The sequence below is a fragment of the Loxodonta africana genome, chromosome 24, assembly GCF_030014295.1.
Source record: "Loxodonta africana isolate mLoxAfr1 chromosome 24, mLoxAfr1.hap2, whole genome shotgun sequence".
Taxonomy (NCBI): domain Eukaryota; kingdom Metazoa; phylum Chordata; class Mammalia; order Proboscidea; family Elephantidae; genus Loxodonta; species Loxodonta africana.
In genome coordinates, this window is record NC_087365.1 from 40,595,481 (window position 1) to 40,620,785 (window position 25,305).

The following is a 25,305-nucleotide window of genomic DNA, read 5'->3' on the forward strand; positions in this document are numbered from 1 at the left end:
GTCGTTCCAGGTGGTGGGGCAGGTGGCCAGGTGCAGAGACCTTCCACCTGGCAGCCCGGAGATGCGGGCCGGGGCGGGGCGGGCCGGGGGCGGAGCCCTGCGGGGCGGAGCCTGAAGCCTGGCCCCGCCCCAGCCTCTGTGGCTGAAATGGCGCCGCAGCGCGTGGCGACGGGGCTGGGCGGGGTTTCGTCGGGGGGTGGAGCCCGGGCTGATTGGGGCCGGGGAAGCCGCACGTGGCTGGTGGAGGGGGCGGGGCCGGGATCTCACCCCAGCCTACAGGAGGCGGAAGCGCCAAGTCGGTGCGAGCCCGAGGACCCTTAGCTGCTGGGCCTGTGCACTCAGGTAGAGGCGGCGGCTCCGGGTCCAGGGGCTCCAGTGGGCAGCGCCCCAGGTAGGGCCCAGCTCGGGCCGGGGAAGGGGTGGCCCCCGTCTGCCCATGTGTCCTGCCATCCGATCCTCGCTCCTTCCTGTTGGCGGGCCTGACTCCACCTCTGCCGTCAGATGGGAACGCTGGGGTGGAGGGGACTGCCTCACGCTGTCTCAGTCCCCGGTCAGCGGCTGTGAGATCTGGAGAGAGAGATACAGAAGCCTCGACGCAGGGGAGACTGGCCCGGCTTCCCTCCAGGCTGACCGTGTGACCTTGAGGGGGACACCTGCTCTCTCTGCCATTGAGTGTCCTCAGCTGCAAAACGGGGTCTGACCTGGCGCCCCGCCTGCCTGGGCTGGGCAAGTCCGATGCAGCTGTGGAGATCGCCGCTAGATAGCCCGGGGTGCGCTTTCTCCCTTCTAGGGCCGCAGGAGCGCTTACCCTCCTGCACCCTCTGGTCTTAGATGGAGAGCTGCACTCCCTTCCCCAAATCTGGGGCCCCTGAAGGGCTGAGAGCTCAGACCCAGGACACCTTGCTCTGGCGTTCTTATGGTGGAGTTGTGTGCTGGCCTGGGAGGCCTGTGGATGTTCCCAAAGTGGGGTCTGAGGCTTGGACCAGACACCCCTGATTCCTGCCTGTAGCCCATCTGCGTGTTTGCAGAGTGGGGCCACCATTATCAAAGGCCTTACAACTGCAGGCATCCAAGTGCAGCTAAGGAGTCTGGCCAGTGTCCTCAGGATGCCTGGGTGAGTGGGGAGGATCACAGGGACAGTCATGATGACAAAGATGATGATAGGTGACGCGTACTAGGCATTTACTGCTTGTCAGTGCTTTACACGAATTATATCATTCACTCCTCACCTACCTTATTAGGGAGGATCTATTGTTATCCCTAGGTTAGAGGCTGAAATGGAGGCTCAGAGAGGCAAAGTGACTTGCCCAAGGTCTCCCAGCTAGTAAGTGGCAGATTGCGGATTAGAACCCAGACAGTCTAGTGCCCATACCCATAGTGCTCTGCTGCCACTCATGGTCTAGGCCTCTGGTAATACAGCCTTGACCGAGAACAGGAGAAGAAAGAGGGGGCCAGGTGAGCAGAAAATTGAGGAATAAGATTCAGGGTCTTGGGAGGGAGGTGTACTGATAAGCCCTGAGGTGCAGTTAGCTGACTAGAGTCCCCAGCAGGACATTTTAGTTGGGGGGGGGCCGTGTAGGGTGATATAGAGAAGCCAAAGAGAGCTATCCCTCTAGCTGGTGAAGACCTAGGAGGCAGAGATGGGTCCTGGGGAAAGAAGGTGCACTCAGTGATGGGTGCAGGCATTGGGTAGGTTGTGGGAGGCCAAAATGCTGAGCAAGCAGATGTGGGGTGCAGGAAGCAAGGAGAGAAAAGGATTCTAGGCTCCTGTGATGTCAGCCCTGACAAGGGTCTGAAAAACTGAGGCTTCGTTTCGTAGAAGAGGAAACCAAGGCCAGCAAGCTACTTGCCTGACAGCACTCTTTGTCCCTATCCCTAGCCTGCCCCTCCCATGCTTGCTTTTTTATTCCTAGAAGCTTCCAGCATCCGCTCTGCTTTTTCTGGGTACAGTGGTCCAGAGCCCCCTAAGTGTCTGTCCTCATGGGAGGATTGGAGCAGGGCCTGAGTGCCCCATGAGTGCCATCTCTGCACTTGGATCTCCCCACTAGATCAGTGGTTCTCAGCCAGGGGCAGTTTTGCCCTCCAGGGGACACTTGGCAAAGTCTGGAGACATTTTTGGTTGTCACACTGGGAGGAGTGCTACTAGCATCTAGTGGGTAGAGGCCGGGAATGCTGCTATGCACCCCATAATGCACAGCAGAGCCCCATACGACAGAGAATTACTTGGCCTAAACCCTGTACTCCAACGAGCTGAGCCTGCCGCCCTCCTCCTGCACCCCAGGTCTTTTGTCCTCTCTGTAGGGCAGGGGGCTCAGGTGGGGTTTGACCCTGCTTGGGTCTGCAATTGGGCAGACCTTTGTCCCCATCCCTGACCTGGCTCTCCCATGCTTGTTTCGTTATTCCTAGAAGCTTCCAGAGTCCACTCTGCTCTTCCTGGGTGCAGTGGTCTAGAGCCCTGCCCCCTCCCCCACCAAGTGTCTGTCTTCGTCAGTCTGTCTGCCTGCCCAGACCTGTATTCATAGTGTTTGGTGTTAGGTTGAGAGAAAACAAAGTGGAGAATTTCACCTCGCACATACAGGTGCCGTAGCTAAGCACTTGGCTGCTAACCAAAAGGTTGGCAGTTTGAAACCACCAACAGCTCCACAGGAGAAAGATGTGGCAGTCTGCTTCCCTAAAGACTGACAGCCTTGGAAACCCTATGGTGGCAGTTCTACTCTGTCCTTTAGGGTCGTTATGAGTTGGAATCAACTTGGCAGCAATGGGTTTGGTCTTTTTGGTTTTTGCAGATAAAATATTTATTGAATTTGAGTGACATTTTAGGGGTCCTCTTTTTTTTTTTTTTTCTCCACTCACTTTAGCCATTGTAATTGTGCCTTATGTCTGTGTGGCTCTGGTGTAGACCAGAAGAATTCATTGCTCAGTCCCATGTTCCTGGACAGACAGAATACAGCTGTTATCTGAGAAGTGCTGTCTTGGGTGGGGTGGATGGGGTCTTATCATTTAGGCTCTCCCAGGGGTAGGCCCCACACTATGAGCACTAAGACAGTTCTTCTCAAACAGTGGAGGGTACAGGACTCACCAGGGGATCTTGGTAAAAGGCAGAGGGGCCGGTTCAGTAGCTGATTCAGGCTGAGTCAGGCCCAGGATTCTGCGTTTCTAACAAGCTCCTAGGTGACGCAAGTGCTGCTAGTCCATGGACTGCACTTTGAGTGGGCTGGGCAGCGGTGGGCTGTGGGCGGGTTGCCCTCTCTGCAGGCAGCTCTGGTGAGTGCTTTTGAGACCATGGAATGGAAGCAACCCATGGTGCAGAGCCAGGAGACCTGCATTTGAATCATCACACTCCTCTCATACACCCCCACCCTCCCAGCCTATGGCCCTATTAGCTTAATAGGGCTTGGATACATTGCTTAACGTTGGATACATGGTTTAACTTCTTTGAGGGGTGGTCTTGCATGGTGGGCAGTCCTCCAGGGCTGCTGATGCAGGGTCAGTGAGAGGGACATGCCCTGTGGAGGTGGCGGCAGTCTGGGTCCTAGCAGCCAGAGGGGCAGTGGGCCGCCCACTGGCCTGGCCATCAGGGTGGAGCAATGAGCTGAAGCAGGCAGGGTGGGCATCATGCCAGCTTGGTGGCGGCTCTCATTATGGCCCTGGCTTCTTCCCTCCTGCTTCTGGCTCGCCCAGCCCTGCCTATATGGGAGAGCTGGAGAGACTGGTCTGGCTGGGGGAAGGAGGGGTAGCCCACAGACTGAATGTGGGCCTGAGGGCCTGGCCAGCTGAGTCAGCCCCAGTCTGAGCAGTAGGGGTTAGGGCTGAGGCTGGGGCTGAGAACTATGGCCTAGAGACCCTGGGGTCATCCTGTGACCCATGGAGGAGCTTCCTATCAGGGAAACTGGGAAGGAGTTCTAAGCTGGGAGCCTTGGGCCTCTGACTTCAGGAATGGGACTGGGCAGCGTCTGAGGTACCTGAGGTGCCACCACTCCTGGTCCCCCACAAATCAGTCAGGTTGGCCTATCAAGGCCCTTCCCAACTCCTAGGAGCAGGAGGCAGCAAGACAGCTGAACCCATTTCTCAGACGGAAGAACAGAGACACCTTTCCCATCCTCTGGGGTGAGAAGATCACCCTTCAGGTCTGTTGCCCTTTACTCAGCAGGGCTTTGGTCAGGCTGACACCTTGAATGTCATGAGGCTGCCCCAAATTGGCACCCAGGGAGGGGTGCCTCCCCCCTCCTGTTCTATAGTTGGGCCATCCCAGCAGTTCACACCAAGGGTTTTGCAGCCACACAGACCTAGATTCGAATCCTGGTTCCTCTATTTACAAGTTGTGAGACCCTGGGCCAGCCACTCCACCTCTTTGAGCCCCAGCTGGCTTGTCTGTAAACAGAAGTAATAACACCCACCCAGCCAGCTGCACAGGGTTGTTGTGAAGATTAAACGAGCTGTGCCCACTGAGTACTGTGATCATTATCGTTAGTCATGGCATTTAGAGGTGCAGGGCACCTCGGTATTGCTTTCCCCAGAGCCTCACTCTACAGACGTGGAGATTGGCACCTGGAGAAGGGAGGCAGCTGTCCACAGGTCCTGCGGCAGGACACTGGGCCAGAACCCAAGTCTAGGGCCTGTAACCTGTTTGTGTGAAGACTACTCCGAGGTTTGCACAAAGATAAGCCCAGGGACCTGGGTGGTCAGACCGTGGGCGGGACGTCCACAGCAGTGTCTCTCTTTGCAGCATCAGTCATGAACTACGTGGGGCAGCTGGCGGAGACTGTGCTTGGGACAGTGAAGGAGCTGTACCGGGGTCTGAACCCAGCCACGCTGAGTGGCGGCATCGATGTGCTGGTGGTAAAGCAGGTGGATGGCTCCTTCCGCTGCTCACCCTTCCACGTGCGCTTCGGCAAGCTGGGCGTCCTGCGGTCACGGGAGAAGGTGGTGAGTACTAGCTGGGTGAGGTGGCCGTCACGGAGTGGGCTTTCAAAGCCAGGGACAGCCACTGCAGTCCCCAGAGAGGACCCAGGCCTCCCGTAGATGGACATGCTTCCCTTCTTTTGTGTTTTCTTTGAAAGTTCTTGGCGTAGTTTGGAGTTTTGGAGGGATTTCCATTTTGCCATGGCAGTAGCACAGTGGGGCAGGGCCTGTTTTAGGGCCCATCATGTCTGAGCTCAGTCACTTCACCTGTACAAATGGCTACAATTTCACCTGCTTGGTATGGTAGTGAGATGGTTTGGAAGGATTAACGGGAGCTGATAACACTGTCTCAGGCCAGGTATGTGGTGGCGCTCCAATTGTCCCTTTGCCAGCACTCTGAAAGCAAACCCTCGTTGTCTTGACTGGGCCCAGGTGAACGGACAGAGATTTCTGTCCACACTGAGGTCTTGTATATGAATAGAAGTTTGATGAACCTGCATGTCCTTCAGGTGGCTGTGAACTTTCCAGAATCCTAATAGGAATGTGTAACCCTGCGGGAGACAGTATAGCTAAGTGGTTAAGACCCAGGGTTGTAGACTCAGACTTTCTGGGCTCATCTCCTCTCTTGGCCCCTGCCCAGGGAATTACACTTAATTCTTCTGAGCCTCAATTTCCTCATCTATAAAATAGGATAATGATAGGAGCTACTTTAAGGGGTCATTGTGAAGATGAAATGAGACTACACAAAATACTGTATGAAGTACCCAGTAAATGGTAATTCTTGCCGTTGTTCATGCAATCATCAAATGTTTGGGGACTGTCCTGTGGGCTGGGGATACAGTGGTGCCAAGACAGATTACATTCCCGTTGTGGGGTGTGGGAGAGAGAGGAACGTGGAAACAAAAGAATCAGCCAGCTAACTGAGACAGTGATAAGTGCAATGAAGCCCAGAGAATGGGGTAACGTGGGTGAGGGAGAGGGCACGGCAAGCAGCCTCTCTGAGGAAGGAGAAAGGAGCAGGACCCTCATTGGGGGGAGCAGCCAGGCACACAAAAGTCCGGGGGACAGAGAGGTTCCCAGCGAGGCCCTGCTGGGGGCCAGTGGGCTAGAGCATGGGAGCGAGGCCCTACCCGACCCTGCTCCACTGCAGGTAGACATTGAGATCAACGGGGAGCCAGTGGACCTGCATATGAAGCTGGGGGACAACGGGGAGGCCTTCTTTGTCCAGGAGCTGGAGAGCCAAGAGGTGAGTGCCCTGCACCTGCCCTCCCGCCTGTGCTGGTGCCCCTCTGGGTGGGGCAGTGGGGTTTGTCATTGTCCCATTGGTGGGGGTCTGGCACAGAGGGGTCAGCCGGGGCAGCCTCAGGCACACGTGATATGCTGCCAGAGCCCAGGGGAGGGGGATGGGCTGACCCTCTTCCAGGACAAGCTGGGAGGGGTTTCTCAGGGGAAACCTGGGGTGGCCCTGGAGGACGAAGAGGAAGCATTTCCCAGGTGGCTTGAAGAGGAAGGTGCCAGGGACTGGTTAGGGGCTGGAAAGCATAACGTGTGGCTTATCCTAGGGGTGGTGCCAGAGACAGTATCTAGAGAAGGGAGACAATGCCCAGCTCAAGCCAATAGAGATGTTTAAACTGTTTTGAGCTTGACAAATGTTAATTGAGTACTTACTGTATGCCGACACTACGTAGTGGACTAGGACGAGGCATGACCCCTGTCTTCAAGAAGGCTCCCAGAGTAGTCTGAGAGACAGACACAGAAGCAATGGATGATGGAATAATACTGCTGTCACAGTGACGCGTTGGTGGTAGGGCTGGGGATGGTCAAGGCAAGCTTCTTGGAGGAGGTGACACCTGGGCTGAGTCTTAAAGGAGAAGTAGGTGCTGCTGTGATTGATGTAGGCAGAGGAGGAGATGAGAGGCAGATACCCAGGATTCTGCCGTGTGGAGGGTGCAGCACCCTCGCCTGCCAGGGCGTGGGTGGCTTCCAGGGATCGGGGCTGCCTTACGCTGTTAGGGAGCTCTGAGGCTGGCAGCTGCAAAGGCGTGTTGCTGCCCCCTCTGTCCATCATCTGTGCGTGTTGTCCTGACCCCACGTGAGCTCACTACAGGGCCTGGGATTCTGACAGCTCTCTCAGCTGTTCCCCTGGTCTGCTCCACAGGAACATGTGCCTCCCCGCCTGTGCACCTCACCTATCCCTTGGGGGGCACTGCCTAGCTTCCCCTCGGACTCCCAGATGGGCACAGCCAGTAGGCCTGAGAGCCCTGCTATGGCGGGTATGGCCTCCATGGGGAGGAAGAAGAGGCGGCGCAGGAGGAAGCCCAGGCGGAAGGAGGACACCGTGACAGCTGACTCGAGTTTGGAAGAGCTGGAGGCAGGCACCGAGAGTGAGCTGTCCCTGCGGGAAAAGCCGAGGCTGGAGCCCCCAGGGTATGTAAGGACCAGGCAGGGGCCGAGGGAGTGGGGACAGCAACCTGGGGTTCAAACGCTGGTTCCTCTGCTGATGCTGTGTGACCCTGGGAAAGTCCTTGACCTCTCTGAGCTTTGGTTGTTTACTTCCCCAAGTCCCTGACTCGTAGGCTCTGGTGCCCTTCTGGGGGTACTCTGTCTTGTCAGTGACCATTTCCCTGTGGCTCCTCAGCAGTGTCCAGTCAGAAGGGGAGTCCTTACTGCAGCCCAAAGATATCTACCCCTACTCCGATGGGGAGTGGGTCCCCCAGACCAGGTGAGAGTCTCCAAGCCAAGGTCTCACAGTGGTTTCAATTTGCCTTGTTCTGATGACCAGTGACATAAACATATTTAATGTGCTTACCTGCTATTTGTATAGCTTCTTTGTAAAGCTTTTGTTCAAGTCTTTTGCCTGTTTTTTGTTTTTTACTGGTTTACCTTAATGTTGATTTGTGGGTGCTCTTTATATATTCTTTACACGTTCTTCATGTATTTTGGATCCAACACCGGCATCATATGAGTTGCAATTATTTCTTCCCAGGCTGAGGTGGGCAGCAGGGTGGTAGCAGGATGACTTGGGGGGACACTGAGTCCTTGTTTCCTGCAGTCTCATGGCAGGTGGGCTGATATCCCCTAAGAGTGACTCAGAGCTAGAGCTTCGGGCCTCAGAGCCCAGCCCCCTGCGAGCTGAGTCCCACATGCAGTGGCCCTGGGGGCGGCTGCCTAAGGTGAGTTCCTCCATGTCAAACCCCCATCCCTGCCTTTTGGGGGCTCCATGGCCCGTGTGGGTCAGGATGGGAGTGACTGAGACTTGGGCTGCCTCCCCAAGGCCTTCTAGGGCGTGGGAGGCAGAACCTGCACTGGCCCACATCCTCTCTGTTTGTTTGACTGAAGGTAGCCAAAGCTGAGCAGCCCGACTCCTTGATGGTCCTTGAAGGCAAGACCGAGGCAACCTCTCCTTGTCGGGAAGGGCCTAGCACCCCTTTTGTCTCTGTGGCTGGCATGGACTCCTTGGAATCCCCAATCCTGCAGACAGAAGTTGGCAATGACCTGCTTCAGCCTGACGCAGAGGCTCCCGCTTGGGTGGACATCCCTCTCCCCACCCCGAAGAGGGAGGAAACCAGGACTCAGAGCACCGGGGACACACACCTCCCTCCTGCCTCAAAATTGTGGACCTGGGCAGGTCTGGAGGGTCCAATTCCCACCAGGCCACCAGCGGGGGTCTGCAGAAGGAGAGGTGAGTGATGACTGGGCCTCACCCACTGCTTCCCTGTCCTCTGGTTACCCCTGAGTGACTCTGGAACTTCAAGCATGTTTTGAGCACCAACTCTGTGCCAGACACTGTGCTGGGCACCAACCCTCATGGGGTTCACAGTCCAGGTTGGGGGTGGGGACAGGCAACACCTGCATAAACAAGAAAGAGCATGGCGTGGGTGATATGGGAGGGCGTAATCAACTGGGATGGGGGCTGTGTATTTAAATCGCATGGTCAGGGGAGGCCTCTCTGAGTGGGCAGAGATGTGGAAGGTAAAAATCCACCCAAGAGAGGAATGTCGTTAGTTGCCATCAGGTCATCTCTGACCCATAGCAACCCCATGTACAACAGAACGAAACACTGCTCGGTCCTGTACCATCTTCATCATGTAGGTATGCTCAAGTCCAGTTTTGCAGCCACTGTGCGTTTTGAGTGCCTTCCAACCTACTTTTCCAACCTAGGGGGCACATCTTCCAGCACTATGTTGAATATCATTCTGTTGTGATTCATAGGGTTTTCACTGGCTAATTTTCAGAAGTAGATTGCCAGGCTTTTCTTCCTAGTCTGTGTTAGTCTGGAAGTTCCACTGAAAGCTGTGACCCTGCTGGTATTTCAAATACTGGTGGCATACCTTCCAGCATCATTATAATGTACAAGCTACCACAGTACACCAAACTGACAAAGTGAGGAATAGGGGAAAAGAATTCTAAAGCAGAAGGAACAATGTGTGTCAAGGCCGTGAGGTGGGAGAGAGGTTTCACGTTCTAGAAACTGAGGGGCTCACGAGTCTTGAGTAACGCAGGGGAAAGGGCTAGGAGGAAGCTGGAGATATGAGCAGAGGCCACACCATTGCAGCTCACAGCTGCGGTTTACCCTAAGAGTGGGGGGAAGGCAGTCGGCTTGTACTGCCCAGGTCAGTAGCCACTGACTATATGCGGCTGCTTAAAACGTAATTAAAATCACATGAAGTTAAAAATTCAGCTTCTCCGTCTCGCACTAGCCACATTTCAAGTGTTCGTAGCCACATGTGCTAGTGGCTACCATGCTGAATGGCACAGACCTGGAACCTTTCTGTCATCGCAAAAAGTTTTGTTGGCGGTGCTACGTTAGAGGCCTCGAGGGTGGAGGCACACTGCGCACACTGCTGAGCACATGCTGAGTCCAAGGTGTCCCCTCCTCTGCCCTCAGGCTCCCTGAAGAGAAGCCAGCACCTGGGCCCCAGTGACATCTACCTCGATGACTTGCCCTCCCTGGACTCTGAGAATGTGGCCCTTTACTTCCCCCAAAGGTGCCTGAGTCCTGGGTACCTGGGCTGTCTTAGGTCCTCCATTAGGGGCCTGGGAGGAGTGGGGACCCTCCACCTAGCCACTTTGTATTCATGTTGCCATTGGCTTTTTTGTCCCCAGTGACTGTGAGCTGGGGGCCAGGACGTGGAGTGAACCCAGCAACCAGAAGCTCCTGGAGAACGCCAACCCTGAACACATGCCAGAACCCCCTCCAGATACAGTGGATACGATAGCGCTGTCCCTCTGTGGGGGACTGGCTGACAGCCAGGACATCTCCCTGGGTATGTGTCACCATGGCCTGAGCCCTTTTGAGGATCAGCACTAAGCCCAGGGGACCAAGGGGGGTCAGTGAAGACCCTGGAGTGTGCGGCAGCAGAGGCGTGAGCTGGACTGGCCTCCCTGTCCACCTCTGCTCTGTGGAGCTTACTCTCAGTCAGCCAGGGTGGTGTTCCCAAGCCACTGCAAAGCAAATGCTCAGCGTTGAGTGGTGACAGTGCGAATCCAGGATGAGCAGGTGCTCAGGGTGGGGACAGCAGGTGCAAAAGCCACAAGGTAGGGAGGAACCCACCGGGTAAAGACCCAGCTGGCAGGAGGTGTGTGTGACTAGAGTGCAGATCTCACAGGCAGATCTGCCAGCCTCACCCTCACCCCCTGCCTCTGTGCCCAGAGAAGTTCAGGCAGCACGTCGTCACCTACCAGGACCTTGCCAAAAACCCCAGCCTCCTGGACGACCCCAACCTCGTGGTGAAAATCAACAAGAAGTAAGTGCCGGGGCTGGACTCCTGGCCGCCCGTGAGTCACCCCACCTCCGGGACCCTGTGGCTGCTGCAGCCTGTTTCCTCTCTCCAGGCATTATAACTGGGCTGTGGCTGCCCCCATGATCCTCTCCCTACAAGCCTTCCAGAAGAACCTGCCCAAGGTAATGATTAGGACTCCACTGGGCGTGCTGGGGAGGTGGCCATAGCCTCGGGGTGGGGGCCCCTGGCAAGGAAGTGGAGGGTGGGCAGAGATGGCCCCTGGGGGAGGAGACAGGTCCCCCCATCCTGGCCCTTATCCTGTGAGGACAGAGTCCTGCCCTTCCTTGGTTTCCTGTCATGGCTGAATCCTATTGGATTTTGGCCTTTGCCTCAAAGGGGGGGCTCAGGACAAACCAGAGGGGCATAAACATCCAACAGATGTTAAATAGGGACAGGCCTTCCATGGGAGGCTTCTGGATCAGGGAGACAGATGTCCCCACTCTTCATCTTGCCCTGAGAACCCCTCCTGGTTGGACTGGGGGTGTTTACTTGCTATATCAGCATTAAATGTTTGTTGAGTATCTACTATGTGCCAGGCCCAGGTTGGGGATGGCCATGAAGTAAATAGAAACAGTCCCTAACCTCGTCGGAAGATGGACTTAATCAGAGTCACCCAGTTGAATATGTAATTCAGTTGTGAGTGCTGGGAAGGAGAGCTCTGGGGCGCTTTGAGAGCCACCACAGGGGACTCTGCTGAGGAAGTGCCCACTGGGCTGAGATCTGAGGTCAAGTAGGCTGTAACCAGGTGAATGGCAGGAAATAACACGTGCAGATGCCCAGAAGTGGGAAGCAACACAGCCTCTTCAGTCCCCACCAGAGCCTCCACCCTGATCCTCCTAGGCTACCTTCCTTCAGTCTCGGAGAACAATGCCTTCCAGGTCAGCAACAGCCAGTACCGACCTGCCCCTGTCTCTTCTGCCCCTCTGGGAGCCACTCAGAGCCTTGCTCTGGTCTGACCCATTGTTCTCAGCTCATTTGGGTTTGCCCAAAGAACATCATTGACCAGATGTTGAAGCTGGTGCCTCCCTTTGGTGATGCTCGGCTCCTTCCCCAGCATTTCTGGCTGGCTCTGGGTCTGTGCGTAGGGGAAGGAAGGGGGTCACTCTCCCCTACTTGGCTCTCCTCAGTGTACTCAGACAGACCTACTACTTGGGGCCCCTGGGAAACTCCCTCAAGCCTATTCCCAGCTCAGATGAGAACCATGCTCAACCTACCCTGAGCCCATGTTTTCCTGACTTGAGTTCTCCCTTCTGCATCTATAGGACTCTATGTCTCCCAGTTGGACCTTGGCCTGGGCTCTCTCTGAGGCTATCTAGTACAGATCTAATCAACACATTTCACAAGGTCATGTTGCCCCAGCCAGACAATGATGGTAGCATACAGAGAGGGAGGCTGTTCATGGAATAGGACCATTGACCTTAGGTTAGGGAAGTATTCGCCATAGACTGTCCTTCCTACTGCCCCTTGGTGGCATCATGCAGGTAGTACCAGATCTTGAGAAACTCCCAAAACACTGCCTTCAGTTACTCTAGTAGGGATACCGATCCATAAGATATGGAGGCCAGGCCAAGGCTGGGCTAGAGCTAGGGGGCCAGGGCCAGGGTGGGGGTAGGAAAAACCCTTGGTCTCCTGTGTCTAGCTCTATGCGTCATTGCTTAGAGCCCCAGGATGGAGGCGAGTGTGCTTCCTCAGCCTCCAGATGTTGACAGCACCTTGCTCAGGGTCACCACAGACCATGGGCATATGGGGGGCCCCAAGGGCAGTGTGAGGTAGGTTTGTATTGTGCAGAAAAAAATACTGTGGATTTCATCTGCCCACAGAGCACCGTGGACAAGCTGGAGAAGGAGAAGATGCCCCGGAAGGGTGGGCGGTGGTGGTTTTCCTGGCGACGCAGGGACTTCCCTGCTGAAGAGGTAGGCAGTCATGATCGTGGGGCAGGGCCAGCCCAGGGCAAGAAGTGAGGTTCACGAGATGGGCACTCTCCCCACAGTGCAGTGGCCAGAGGGTGAAGACTACAGCCAGGGAGGTGCAGAGGTGAGTTAGAACGCCTCGTTGGGGCTTTGCAGCTGAGGCTGGAGCCTGGGGAAACTCTCCCTGCACTTGTACACCCATTCTTTTCCCTGAGATATGTCCCAAAGTTCCCCAGTCATGAAATGGCAGAGTCGGAAAGAGTGGAAATTCAGACTTCTGGCCCTACCTTGGGGGCTTGACCTTGTTTCCTTCTTTCTGGGGGACTGACCTTGCTTCCTTCTTTCACCTCTGAAGTGACCCAGAATGTCTGAGGTTGGGTGGGGTGACTAAGGATAGGCCCACTGAAGCCAAATCAGGCATGATTGGGAATAAATGCTAAAAAGCACTCGTAGACTTTTCATGTAAATATTTTCAAGACAGGCCCTGGCATCCCTCTGGCTGTGGAGGGTGCAGACTGAGGCCTGGGCACCCTGCGTCGTGGCTCCAGCCCTGCTGTCACCTTGGTGTAGACTGTGGGCCAGTCCCTGTGTCTGCCACCATCAATGGGTGGTGGCTGGAGGGAGGGACCTCTGATAGCCTGGACTGTCTGCAAGGATAGGCCAAGGCTTTGTGGCCTGGGCTGAGGATGGGTGTCTCCTGGGAGTGCAGGGCCCTCAGCTGGGGAGAGGTGGCCTGAGAGCCTGGGCTGCCCACAGGGAGAAGGTAGATGTCCTGAGCAGTGAGGACGATGGCCCAGACAGCCCTGTGATCCTTGAGGTCCCCTCCCCGCCACCCTCACCTCCAGCCTACACGCCCACCTACAAGAAGTCCCTCCGCCTCTCCTCTGAACAGATTGTAAGTGTGTGCATATATGTGTTCCTGTGTGTGGCAGGGCTGGGACCCTTCTGTCCCAGAGTCCCATGGAGCCATGCATTCACCAAAGACCAGAAGACACCCCTTGGCAGCTTCCCTGATGGCCTCTGCTTGGATAACCTCTGGGGGTGGGGGACTCACTCCTGCCCAGGTCAGCCCATTTTCCTGTCAGATGCTCTGAGTGAAAAAGCCTTCTTTTATGTTGTCCTAAAATCTCTGCCTTCAGTGGGTCAGCTGGCTCAGGTTCTGCCCTTGGAAGCCACACCTCAGGAGTTAAAGGCTGATGGCAGCCCCTCAGATTGTGGCAACTATGGTCCCTCAGGCCACGTCTTCTCTGAGCTCAGTGACTGGTGGCTCCATGGTCAGGGAGGTGCCTGGGGGGTCTGGCCAGACTGACACAGAGCAGGATGCCATCTGCCTGGTCACATCCAACCTGGGGTCAGCCAGGGCCCTGAAGCCTTGGTCACCTGGTTTTGGCTGAGCACTGCCCTGACCCTACTCTATGGATCATGTACAGGGCTCAGTCTCTCTTTAGAGAGTGTGGAGGTACGTACCTGAGCCCCAGGCAGGGGGCTGCCCGTGAAGATTCCCACAGGGCCCTGATCTATGGAATGGGGTCTCCTGCCAAGAGCAGTGCCACCGCCATGGGGCTACCCTGAAAAGCCTGGGTGGGGAGTCAGGGCTGGGATGCATCTGCGAATTTCTTCTTGAAGGGGAGAGAAGGGAGTTTAGGGCTCCCGTGTGCCGGCACCATGCAGGGCCCCAGCCTGTGCTCCCTCACTGCCTCCTCACGGCCACCCTCTGCCCATGTGGGTGTCGGTGTGTGGCTGTCTCTGAGAAGTTCGGGAAGGTTCTCTGAGTTGGGAGGAGGTGGTGAATGAGAAGTTTGTAGGGATAGAAGCCCACAGCATGGGCTAGGCTCCCAAACAGAGAGCGCTGGCCACAACTACCTGCAGCTGGTCACAACTCCCCCTTGGCCTGGCCCTAGCGGTGCCTGAACCTGCAGGAAGGTGCCAACGATGTGGTTTTCAGCGTGACCACCCAGTACCAGGGCACCTGCCGTTGCAAGGCCACCATCTACCTGTGGAAATGGGACGACAAGGTGGTCATCTCTGACATCGATGGCACCATCACCAAGTAAGGCCTGCGGCCATGGGCAGGCAGCCTGGGGTCCTGCTTCCTCTATCTGGACAGGTGTGGTGGGGCTGCACTCACAGATCATGAGGGTAGCAGGACTGCCTCAGAGTGACCCCTCCTCCCTGGCTCTAGGTCGGATGCTCTGGGCCACATTCTGCCCCAGCTGGGGAAAGACTGGACACACCAGGGCATCGCCAGTCTCTACCACAAAATCCACCTGTGAGTGCCTGGGCCATGGGAGGGGAGACAGACAGCCTCAGGCCCTCTGGTCTCTGCTCTGGGAAGCTGAGCTGGGGACAGGGACAGGGTCAGGCCCCCACCTGTGGGAGGGAGTGACGAGCCCTGTTTTCTGGTCTAGAAAGCTAGGTGTGAAGGACTGGCAGGCCCACCAGTGGAGAACCTGGGGCGGGTGCCTGGAGAGCTCAAACCTACTACCTATTGGTCCTCAGTTCTATGAGCAACTCGTCTTCCTGGGGCTATGTTCCAGAATCCGAGTCTAACTGCTGGCCTTCCTGCTGTAGGGAGGCCCACAGAGTTGCCCGAGCCCGCATGCATTGTGGTCCTCAGGACTCAGTCCATGCTCCAAATGGGACAGCTGCTGAGGCCACTTCTCAGGCCTGGCCCAGCTATTTCCCTGAGTCCCCTCCTGGCAAAGGTCTCTGGGGTTGGAGGCTGGAGTCCCAGGGCTGGTGGCACTGCCAAGAGGATGTGATGGGGGAAGGCTGGTCTCTGATGGCTCTGTGCCACCCCTGCCCCCAGAAATGGGTACAAGTTCCTGTACTGTTCTGCACGGGCGATCGGCATGGCTGACCTCACCAAGGGGTACCTGCAGTGGGTGAGCGAGCAAGGCTGTGGCCTCCCCAAGGGCCCCATCCTACTATCTCCCAGCAGCCTCTTCTCCGCCCTCCACAGGTAACCACCCCGACACAATACAAGCCCACAACCCCTTGGAGGGAGGGGCAGGCCCACTGCCTTGGCTATCAGCTGAGGGCTGGGTTCAGGCCCATGGTCACCTGACCCTGCCTTCCTGCCTGGTTTCCATCCCTCCTCACGCGCATTCCTGCCTGTGACCCTGGTCGCCCCAGAGAGGTGATTGAGAAGAAGCCAGAGGTGTTCAAGATCGCCTGCCTGAGTGACATCCGGCAGCTGTTCCTGCCCCATGGACAGCCTTTCTATGCCGCCTTTGGGAACCGACCCAACGTGAGGTGTCCCCACCCCACCGGCTGAACCACCTCCTCCTCACCTCCCAGCTGGCCTCTGTTCAGCTGGTCCCTTCTTGTCCCCCACAGGATGTCTTTGCCTATCGGCAGGTGGGCCTCCCTGAGTCTCACATCTTCACAGTCAACCCGCGGGGGGAGCTCACCCAGGAGCTCATGAAGAGCCACAAATCCACGTGAGGCCAAACCCCAGCCTGCCTCTCCCTGGGCCCCCATCTCACCACCGCACCCGGGACTCTGCCCTCTACCCCAGGGCTCCCAGGAATGATGCAGTCTCCGCCTGACAAGGCAGAGGCCGTGGCCTAGTGGCCACGCAGACTCTCAGTGCCTGCCCCCTTCTGCCTGTAGATACGAGCGGCTTGGTGAGGTGGTCGGTCTCGTCTTCCCGCCTGTGGCCCGTGGCCCCAGTGTAGACCTGGCCGAGCCAGAATACAGTAGCTTCAGCTACTGGCGGGAGCCCCTGCCAGATGTGGACCTGGACTCCCTGGCCTGAGCCTGCCCTGCCTCTTTGGCCTGGCCCAGAACTGAGTGTCCCAAGGCATAGGGATAGAAGTGGGGTACCATGGGTCCAAAGAACTGAAGGGGAGGAGGGGGCTGTGGACTGGTTGGCAGACACAGAGGCTCCCCCTTCCCCCTGCCCCGTGTCCTGTCTTGCCTCTGCCAGCTCAGTGGCAGGGGTGGGGCAAATGCTCCTGGCCTCTGTAGCAATTAAATGTATGGCTTACGGGCTTTTTGAGGGTTCTTTGTGCCCTTGGTGTCTCTGTCCTGTCATTCTGGGGCCTTGAATCAATTCCTTATGGGCAGAGAGAAGAGGGAGCCCATTGAGGCTGGAGGCCTCAGGGAAGGGCTGGGGGCTGCCCTGTGGCAGCAGCGGGGAGAGGGAGCCTGCATCATACCCACTGAAGCCAGACCCTTCCACCAAGCCCTGGCCCCTTCCCACGTCACTGCCTCTCCCTTGCTGGTATCTCAGCACATGAGGCCGCCCCAGCCCTAGGCACTCTGGTACCTGCCCCACCAGCAGCAGGGAAGCGGGGGTTCCCAGGACACTGTCAGGGCCATGGGAGTGTGGCCCCCACCCAGCTGCTACCCTTGCTCCTTTCAGCACCTTCCCTGAGGACTCCCCCCCGAGCCCCATGGGGCAGGTGGTTGTTGGCCCAGCTGCCCCACCTTGGCCTGTGCGGCCAGTTCTGTGCTCAGGTGGCTGCTGAGGGCTCTTGTCCCAGGAGCTGTGGGAAGCAGGGCTGACGCCCACTGCAGCCCTCCCTCCCTGCACCGTCGCTGGTGAACACAGTGCCATTAGATGGGCTAAAAGCTTTAATCCAGAACCTGCCCACCCTGACAGTTCCCAAGTGGAGGCCAGAATGCTGAGGCAGGGCTGCGGGACCTGCGGAATAGCACACCAGGGCCTCTGCAGCTGTGGGGGAAACTGAGGCAAGGAGGCTCAGCAGACATGAGCGTGAAGCCTCTGGGAACCGTGCAAGCCCGATGGATACCTGTTTTCAAATTGACCCTCCATGTTTTTGCACCTGAATTTCACACCATTGGGTGACTATTCTGGTAGGGCTAGGGTTTTGCAAGGGTGTTGGCAGCAAGGCCTGGACCCCTTTCTCTCCAGCTGTGGCTCCCTCCCTAGGGTCTGGCCACATTCAGGCCATTTTGTATACCAGGAGAGAGGCCCTGACCTGGGGGGGAAGATCTTCCCCCAAAATGGAAGGAAGAGGATCATGTGGGGCCAGAAAAAAAAAAAAAAAACCCTTGCCGTCGAGTTGATTTCAACTCATAGCGACCCTATGAGACAGAGTAGTAGAACTGCTCCATAGGGTTTCCAAGGAGCAACTGGTGGATTCGAACTGCCGACCTTTTGGTTAGCAGCCAAGCTCTTAACCACTGTGCCACTGTATGGGGCCAGAGTGCCCTGAAAATACCTCTGGGGAAGGAAAGGAAAAGGATAAATTGGGGCTGGAGCCCCCAAACACATCACCTGGACCCAGTCCTTCCCTCTGAAATTCTACAGCTGCCTACACCTTCACCTTGGGAGAGGATCAGAAGGGATGAAGAGCACTCTTGGCCAAGTCTATGTTTCCATTTCATCCTGGAGGACTTGTGAGGAGCTGGAACCCCCCAGCAGCACCTGCTCCTTGGGGAAAGAACAGCAGCCTGTGTGTGAGAACAGTTTCGGGGGTATCACCTTCCCATGCAAGCCCAGCCCCGACAGCCGGGGACAGAAGCCAAGAGGAGAAGGGAGGAATCGTGAGCACAGGGCCAAGGGAACCAAAAGCCTCCATGAGCTGGGGGCTTTTCCTTGTGGGCAGATGGAGATATGGGCAGAACCACTATCTGAGAGCCAACCTGTAGGTCTTTGCAGTTACTGGGCTCTGGGGTGTCTGCAGAGGAGCAATTTGCAGACCATGGAATTGAGGTGTCCTGAGTCTATTCCTGCCTTCAGGCACAGCATTCTTGCCCTGACCACTATTCTGCATTGTCCAGTTTGTACAGCACCAAGCGTGGATTTTGGTGGCTAGCAAAGTCATGTGGTGCTGGACCAAGCCCATTTCTTCTGTGGCCTCCAAGGTGGCATTCATACTGGGGGAAGCTAGGAGGCACAGCTGTGCAAGGCTGGCTCTGAGGTGCCATTCCCAGGGCTGGTGGGCTTTGCGGGGTGGGTCCCGTCCACCTGCCTAGTTGGCTTGCCCCGGCCGCCCCTGCTCAGCCAGCTGGGCCCGGCAATCCAGCAGGTCATCCCGGAGGCGGGCAATGTCCTGTGCGTGCTGGACCAGCGTGCGGTTCAGCTGGTCCATGTGGCCCCACAGGCCCTCCCTGGGTTTAAGCGGCTCAGCGGCCAAGCTGTCCAGGCTGGCGGCCAGCAGGCCCAGCCTCCCACACGCGCCCTCCACTTGTGCTACCCTCCGGTCAAAGTGGCCCACTGCATGCTGGAGCTCCTGGGCTGTGTCCTGGCAGCGGCTCAGCCCACCAGCCACATTGGCCACACCAGCCTTGAGTTGCTCCAGCTCCCCCTGCAGGCTCAGGACCTGCCTGTGGCCGGCCTGAAGCCGCGAGCCCTGGCTGCTGACCTGCTCCTGGATGGCGTGGACCTCGGCTTCCACCTTGCGTTCCCGCTCGTCCAGGGATGTGTTGGCAGCTAAGAAGGCATCAGAGTACTGGCTGATGGAGTCGCTGAGGCCTGTAAGTGACTTGCTCACTGAGTTCAGATTGACCTTAAGCAGGGTGATCTCGCCTTGAAGCGAGCTGCCTGTTGCTCCTGCCAGCTGCCCCTGGACCTCAGCCATGGTGCCATTGAGCTGTCGGAGCAGGGCCGCATGGCTGGCCACCTGGCGCAGGAGGGCCTCGCTCTGGCTCTGCCAGGCCTTCACCTCTGCCACGAGGTTGTCCAGGATAGCTGAGGTGGTGCTGGGGGCGCACGAGGTCTCCAGCGAAACCAGCCGTTGTTCCAGCACAGCCAGCTCTGTCTGCACAAGGGGCTGTGTGGACCTGCCCGGCAGGGCGCTGTCACGGCTCAGCTCCCCAGCCAGCGTCACCAGGCGCTCCTCAAGGCTCTGCACACGCTCTTCCAACGTGGCCCCAAAGCCACCCACTCCCCATCCCCCCTCCCCCACCCCCAGGCAGCAACCCCTCACTCCATTCTCTGTCCTATTGAGGGTCTCCAGGCCCTCGAGCCGCCCGTCAAGCATGGCAGCAGAGAGCCGAGTGAGCTCACCCCCAGAGGGGGTGCCATGAGCCCTTTGGGCCTCGGTGAGCACCTGTAGGTTTCGCTCGAGGCTGTCCATGCGGGCGCCAATTAGGGCCAGCTGGCCACAGCAGCTGCCTCCGCCAGCCACGCTCAGACCCTGCAGCCGGGTGCCCAGCTGGGAGAGCTCCTGGCGCAGGGCCAGCTCCCGACCATCCAGGCTCTGGTGCAGCCTTTGGCTGGCTGCCTGACCCTCTTCACATTGCTGCCGCACCTCCCGCACCCTCAGGTCACACTCACTCTGGACGCCTTGTAGCTTCTGCTCGAAGCCATCCAGCAGGCCACCCCAGAGCCGGTGCAGCCGGTGGTCCACGTACTCCTCCAGCAAGGCCAGGGAGGTGAGCGGGGACGGTGGGGCCTCCCGTAGCCGCTGCAGGTGAGCCTCATGGCCCAGGGCCAGCCCGTGCACCTCATCCAGCAGTTGCATCTTGTTCTGCAGTGTGTTGCTCACCTCTGTCACCTTGCCCAAGATCTCGTCCAGAGGAGGTGTGAATGGCCCCCTGGCTCTGTCTCCCGGGCCCACAAACCCCTTGGGGATGACCCCGAAGCCCACAGGGGTGTCAGGAGCCCTGGGGCCACCTCTCATCCTGTTGGGGTCCTTGTGGCTGGCCACGAGGCCACTGAGGGTACCATATGCTTGTGCCAGGCGCTGGACATCACCTTCCAGGCGCTCCAGCCGCTCACCAAACAGCCCTGGCCGTTTCCTTCCTGGGAAAGAGGAGAAGAGAACCCCAGGGCGTCTCTCAGCTTGTCATGTCCGTCAGCTGCCCAAGGTTTTCTGTTCTAAGCCAACCTTTTCATGAGAATAGCCTGCCCCTGACTTGGGGAAGGGTCCCGGGGCTCAGCCCTGCCACAGGCCAGCCTGGGTCAGTCCCCTTCCCATCTACCCTGCTGAGCCCAAGAAACTGATCACCTTGGTAAGGTCTCCATGGGTAGACTCACCGTGGGGGCTGGGGGCCACTCTGCTGTAAGAAGGGGGCCTAGGGCCTGGGTTCAGCTGCCCAGAGGGAATCTGGGGTTCAGGCTCTGGCTGGGGTGGGGTGGGCCGGTGGTCAGTGAGGTGCTCGGGGCAGCCTTCTCCAGCGAGGCCGGGGCAGCAACGCCAGGCGATGTCTGTCACCGTCTTGTAGCCAACCTTGTATTTGGGTCTGAGCACTGTGCGGTACCTGAGCCCAGGAGGGGAAGAGGGTAGGGGGCAGGATCTGGGTGGGGACAGGATCTGGGTGGCTGCAGCATAGCTCTGCCCCAGCCCCAGCCCCGCCTGGTCTTGTGACCCAAGGAACCTGCCTGTGGCCTGAGGTTCTTGCCTCCAGCTAGGTGACCTAGGTCAGTATTCAGGGCCACTCTCAGATACCCATATGAGGCCTAGATCTTTCTCCACCTCCAGGGTCTTTCCTTTTTCTGTGTTTATGGTGACAGGGTGAGGACAGGCCTTCCTGAGGATCAGAGACTTGGTCGGGAAGGATACAGGTAGAAGCCCCACCCCATCCTATTTGCTGGGGTGGTGGGAGGTAGCAGGAATTTAGCCCCAACACTCCCAAGACCACATGGGTCCTATTAGCTCATGCTGCCATCAGAAATTCCACTGTGGCTTCTGTGGTACCTGGAGAATTCTGACAAAGCCCCAACCCGGCCTGTGGGTCGGCAGCAGTTCCCCGGAGCTGGGGCAGGCACCACTTTCACTGTCCAGGAACCAGTCTTGGCTTCTATCAGCTCCTCCTACTTCTTCCCACTCCTCCCTAGCCTACTCTGTGAGGTCAGCAGGGAGGAGAGGGTGGCCCCCAGAGGGCAGGACAGGCTCACGGTGAGCACCTGCGTAGCCATGTACCTGTTCACCCATTGATGCACTGGAGCAAATGGGTCTGTTTTCTGGCACTTGTCTGAACCTCTCCAGGTAGAGCCTCGCACACCTGTCTACCTCCACAGGTCCTCGCACATGGCCTCACCTGTCTGGCCTGAGTACCCCGCACTCTGCCTTCCACACCCTCCCTCTTAACCACCACAGCCCTTCCTGGGTTGCCCAGGCCCCCTTTAGCATCAACCACTGCTAGTGTGACCCTCTGCTCTCTCCCCTCCCCCACCCTCTATGTCACTTCCTCTTTACCTTGTGCTTCTCCCCTTGGTACCTTCCTCCTGTCCCCTTGTGGCTCTTGGGCTGCAACCTAAGCCTACCCCCGTCTCCCTGCCACAACTTGTTCAAAACCTTTGGGGTCCTCTGTGGCCCACTCCAGCTCTGGGGCCCTGATCCACTCTGGTCTGTGTAGGGGCTGGGATGGGATCTTTGAGGTCCAAGGAGCTACAGCCCTTTGTGGAGCTGGTGGCTGTTCTCAGCTAAAGGCAGGGCTGGGCCTTGTGCCAGGGGATCCCAATGGGTGGGATGGGGGTGCACTCACGTGACGGTCCCAGGGCACTTGGAGCCCCACCCACACTGCCGGTACTCAGCCTTTACGTAGCTCTCTGCTCCCTCCTGTAGGACACAGGTCACGTTCCTGTGCACCACGTAGGCACAGAGGGCTCTGCAGGGGAAAATGGCACCCTTGGAGCATCTGGCCTTGGCCAGGCCCACTGAGGCTCCTATCCTCTCCCCACCCTCCATCCATGGGCCTCAGCAAGGGACCAGACCCCCCCATCTCTCTTCTGTCGTTCCTCCTAGCTTCTAGGAGCCAAAGCCTTTGGCCTGGGGTCCAGGATCTTCTGGCTTGGTCCCAGCCGCACTGCTGGTCTCTTTGACCCCAGCCTCTGGGATGGCCTGGTCACTGCGCTAGGCATTGTACCGAACCAGGAGCCTGGTATGGAGGCTATTCCTGTGGTCTGAGGTCCACCCTGGGTTCCCCCTCAAGCGCCTCCCCACATCTTCACTCTCCTCCAACCCCTTAACTGGTTCCAACTTCCTGAACTTCACATTGGAGGTTCTGAGATCCCAACTTAGTGCCTTCTCTGACAGCAGGTTTCTCATCCATGCTCCTCTGCCTCCTGGGAAAACACATCCCACCTTGTAGTCTTCCAGCCCCTGTCTTTGCGCCTGTTTTCTCTCACAGACCAGTTCTTGTACCACCTCCTCCAGGAAGGCCACTCTGATTTGCCTGGGCCCACTGCGTGTCAGCTATGAGCTGGGCACTCTCCTCCTAAATACCCCTCAAATTCAGCCAGAGTTTCCACAAGACGGTGTCCTGGCGGAGCCCCACTGGGGCCAGTTCACAAGCCACTGCCTTACTAAAGACCAGATGCTGAGACAATTCTGTTACAGAGTCTCAGCATAGGCACGGGCCCCAACAGCCCCCACTAGCAATGCGGCCAAGCCACGAAGGGGCTCCCAAGCGGGTCGCTGGAGCCGGGCTGACAGCCGGAGGGGGACCGGGCCACCGGGCGCATGGCTCCATCTTCCCACCTGGCGGGGCAGGGGAGAGGTGGGAAGCCCTGGCAGGGTGAGCCCCGCGTGCTCCGTGCGCAGACCGCCCTTCCTCCTCTCCCTCCACCTGATCGGCTGCGCCCGGAGTCTGCACACAGTGCAGCTGGAAAGTGTTACTTCGCTGGAAAGGTTTCCGCGGGCACTGCCAGGATCCGAGCCGCCGCGCCAAGCCCCCTTGGCTGAGTTTTCTTCGCCAGCCCCGCAGCTTCCCCGAGCGAGGGGCGCCCGCGCGGGCAGGAGCTCTCCCCGGTGCCGCCCCCTCGGGTGTCTGGCGCCGTGCCGCACCCGCGCGGGGTCGGGGCAGGTGAGAGCCGTGCCCGGGCCCGGTGCCCCATCCCTCCGCTTCCCGCCCCGGCGCGGCCCGCGCTTACTTGTGCGGCCCCGGACGCAGCCGCGGGCGCCATCCCGTCGTGTAGAGGCTGTAGCTGGAGGCGCCGGGAGGCGCGGGCCGAGCCAGGAGCGGGGTGCCCTTGGCCTGCGCGCCCGAGAGCAGCGCCGCGACGGCGCACAGCCAGACGGGCAGGCGGCGGGGGCCCATCGCGGCCCCGGCCCTCCACCTGGCCGCGCGGCGCCCCCCGCCGGTGTCCGCCAGCCGCACCGCCCTGCGGTTCGCCAGTCCCACCGCCGGTCGCGCCCCCGGAGCTGCCAGCCCGGCCGCCTGGCGCTTCGCGGCGGCTGCGTCCCGCCGAGTGGCCGGGCAGCTCGCGCCTGGGGCCGCCGAGGGGAGGCGGGAGGCGGGCTCTGCGCGGATTAGCATAAACTTGGGACCGCGCCGCTCTCCTCCGCCGGCCCCCTCCTCCGCCGCCAGCCCCCCGCCCCAGCTCCGAGCTGAGGCCCGAGGGGCCCTTTTAAGCAAGGGGTTAAGAAGGGCGCAGACCCGGGAAGATCCTGGTAGGCCCCCTGTCCCCAACACACCCATCCACAACCGTAGCCTGCGGGCATTGGGCAAGAAGCATAGCCAGATCCCTGAGGCCCACCCGGGCGGGCGCGGAGCCACCAACCCGCCGGGCACGCTGACCTTAAAAGCCCGCGTGGGCCAGAAGGCCACAAGTGAGGGCTCTGAACCCGAGAAGAACGTGTTTGGGTGTGCAACGACACAACCTCACCAGCCGGCTCCTTGGAATAGGCTGAGGGGGGGCGGATCTCTGTTGGCCAGCTCTGCTGTCTCATGCCATCATTATTTGGGGGTGTCCAGGACATGTCATACCTCTGCTGACCCCTCCCCACTAACCGCTGCAGCCCTGCCAGTTGGTGAGAGTGTCCCCTCTAGTAGGATCCTTGTTGTGTCTGTCTCTCTTAGGTATGGGCTGCACCCAGCCTTCAATGTCCACCACCTCCCGGTCCAGCCAAGGACTCTCTGCTGCTCTTTGTGCAATGGAAGTTCTTGGCTGCTGGGCCACAGCCCTGGCTCATAATCCTGTCTGTCAAAGAAAGTCTTAAGTCTTTCTCTCAAGGAGCTGCTGTTAAGCCAGGCTTCCTCCGTATTTCACTTATGATACTGATTCTGAACCTGAGAGTTGGCCTTTACATTTATCCTCATTCAATATCATTCATTGTCCCAACTTTCTGGCCAGCACAGAGCCCTTTGAATCCTGATTGTGTCGTTCAGTAGAGTGGGACTTCCTCCAAAGATGTCCATGGGTCTCCTGTGCCTTTACCCAAGTTGTTGATAGAGTGAAGGGTACACAGAATTCTAAGGCACACCTGGAGAGACCTCCCTCCAAACGGACTTTGAGACGTGAATCAACACTCTTTGAGTGAGGTGATGCCATCAAGGGTGCTCATCAGCTCTCCGCCTCCCAGACACACGTCCTTCTTAGACAGCATGCCCTAAACCCTGACCTGGATGGGTCAGCTCTGACACCCACATCCATGCCCCTGACCTCTCCCAGCCATAGTGGATTGTGGGTCCCGGGGGGAGAACAGGTGATCCAAGCTGGGCCAGTGGTTCTTCTTCCTGGGCTCTGGAACTGGAATGCAGAGGCTGAGGAGAATCCAGCTTCAAAGTGGGGGTCTTTAGGGGATGGTAAAAAGGTAGGCTACGTTTTTTTGTATGGTAGTCCATAGCCAGAGCTATGTGGAAGTTCTGGGTAAATTGAGGAAGGGGGACGAGCCGTGGCTTCCCCTCTGCCTCCAGTAACCCACTCTACTTGAGCTAGCTTGAGTGCGTTTTTATCCTAGGAACCAAACCAAGCCTTTCACTGTCCACACAAATCCACCAAATGTACTTTTTTTTATCAACCAGCCCACTTTTCTCTAAGCTTTAACAAAGTTGTCGTGAGTCATTGT

At 58.1% G+C, this 25,305-nt stretch overlaps 2 protein-coding genes across 6 annotated transcripts; one reads left to right on the top strand and one right to left on the bottom strand.

The window, feature by feature from the left end:
• The first annotated feature begins 261 nt into the window (after positions 1–261).
• LPIN3 (lipin 3) lies at positions 262–17,176 on the top strand. Of its 5 annotated transcripts, none has more exons than XM_010591689.3 (20): positions 262–342; positions 4,727–4,926; positions 6,053–6,148; positions 7,061–7,329; positions 7,541–7,624; positions 7,955–8,075; positions 8,242–8,584; positions 9,791–9,890; positions 10,009–10,169; positions 10,556–10,649; positions 10,738–10,807; positions 12,506–12,598; positions 12,676–12,719; positions 13,352–13,490; positions 14,497–14,645; positions 14,778–14,864; positions 15,405–15,557; positions 15,731–15,845; positions 15,935–16,038; positions 16,211–17,176. In XM_010591689.3, exons 2-20 carry the CDS (start codon positions 4,735–4,737, stop codon positions 16,353–16,355), a joined length of 2,559 nt encoding a protein of 852 aa, XP_010589991.1. In that variant the 5' UTR covers positions 262–342; positions 4,727–4,734; the 3' UTR covers positions 16,356–17,176. The 5 variants fall into 5 exon arrangements, with proteins under 5 accessions (XP_010589991.1, XP_023406019.1, XP_023406022.1 ...); XM_023550251.2 differs by having other exon boundaries at positions 268–391; XM_023550254.2 differs by having other exon boundaries at positions 268–391; positions 14,515–14,645.
• Positions 16,585–23,554, bottom strand: EMILIN3 (elastin microfibril interfacer 3). The gene is made up of 4 exons (XM_064276089.1): positions 23,388–23,554; positions 22,001–22,123; positions 20,550–20,773; positions 16,585–20,315 (listed from the first exon to the last, which is right to left on the bottom strand). The coding sequence occupies exons 1-4, from the start codon at positions 23,552–23,554 to the stop codon at positions 18,541–18,543; spliced, it is 2,289 nt and encodes a 762-aa protein (XP_064132159.1). The 3' UTR covers positions 16,585–18,540.
• Positions 23,555–25,305: the final 1,751 nt, after the last annotated feature.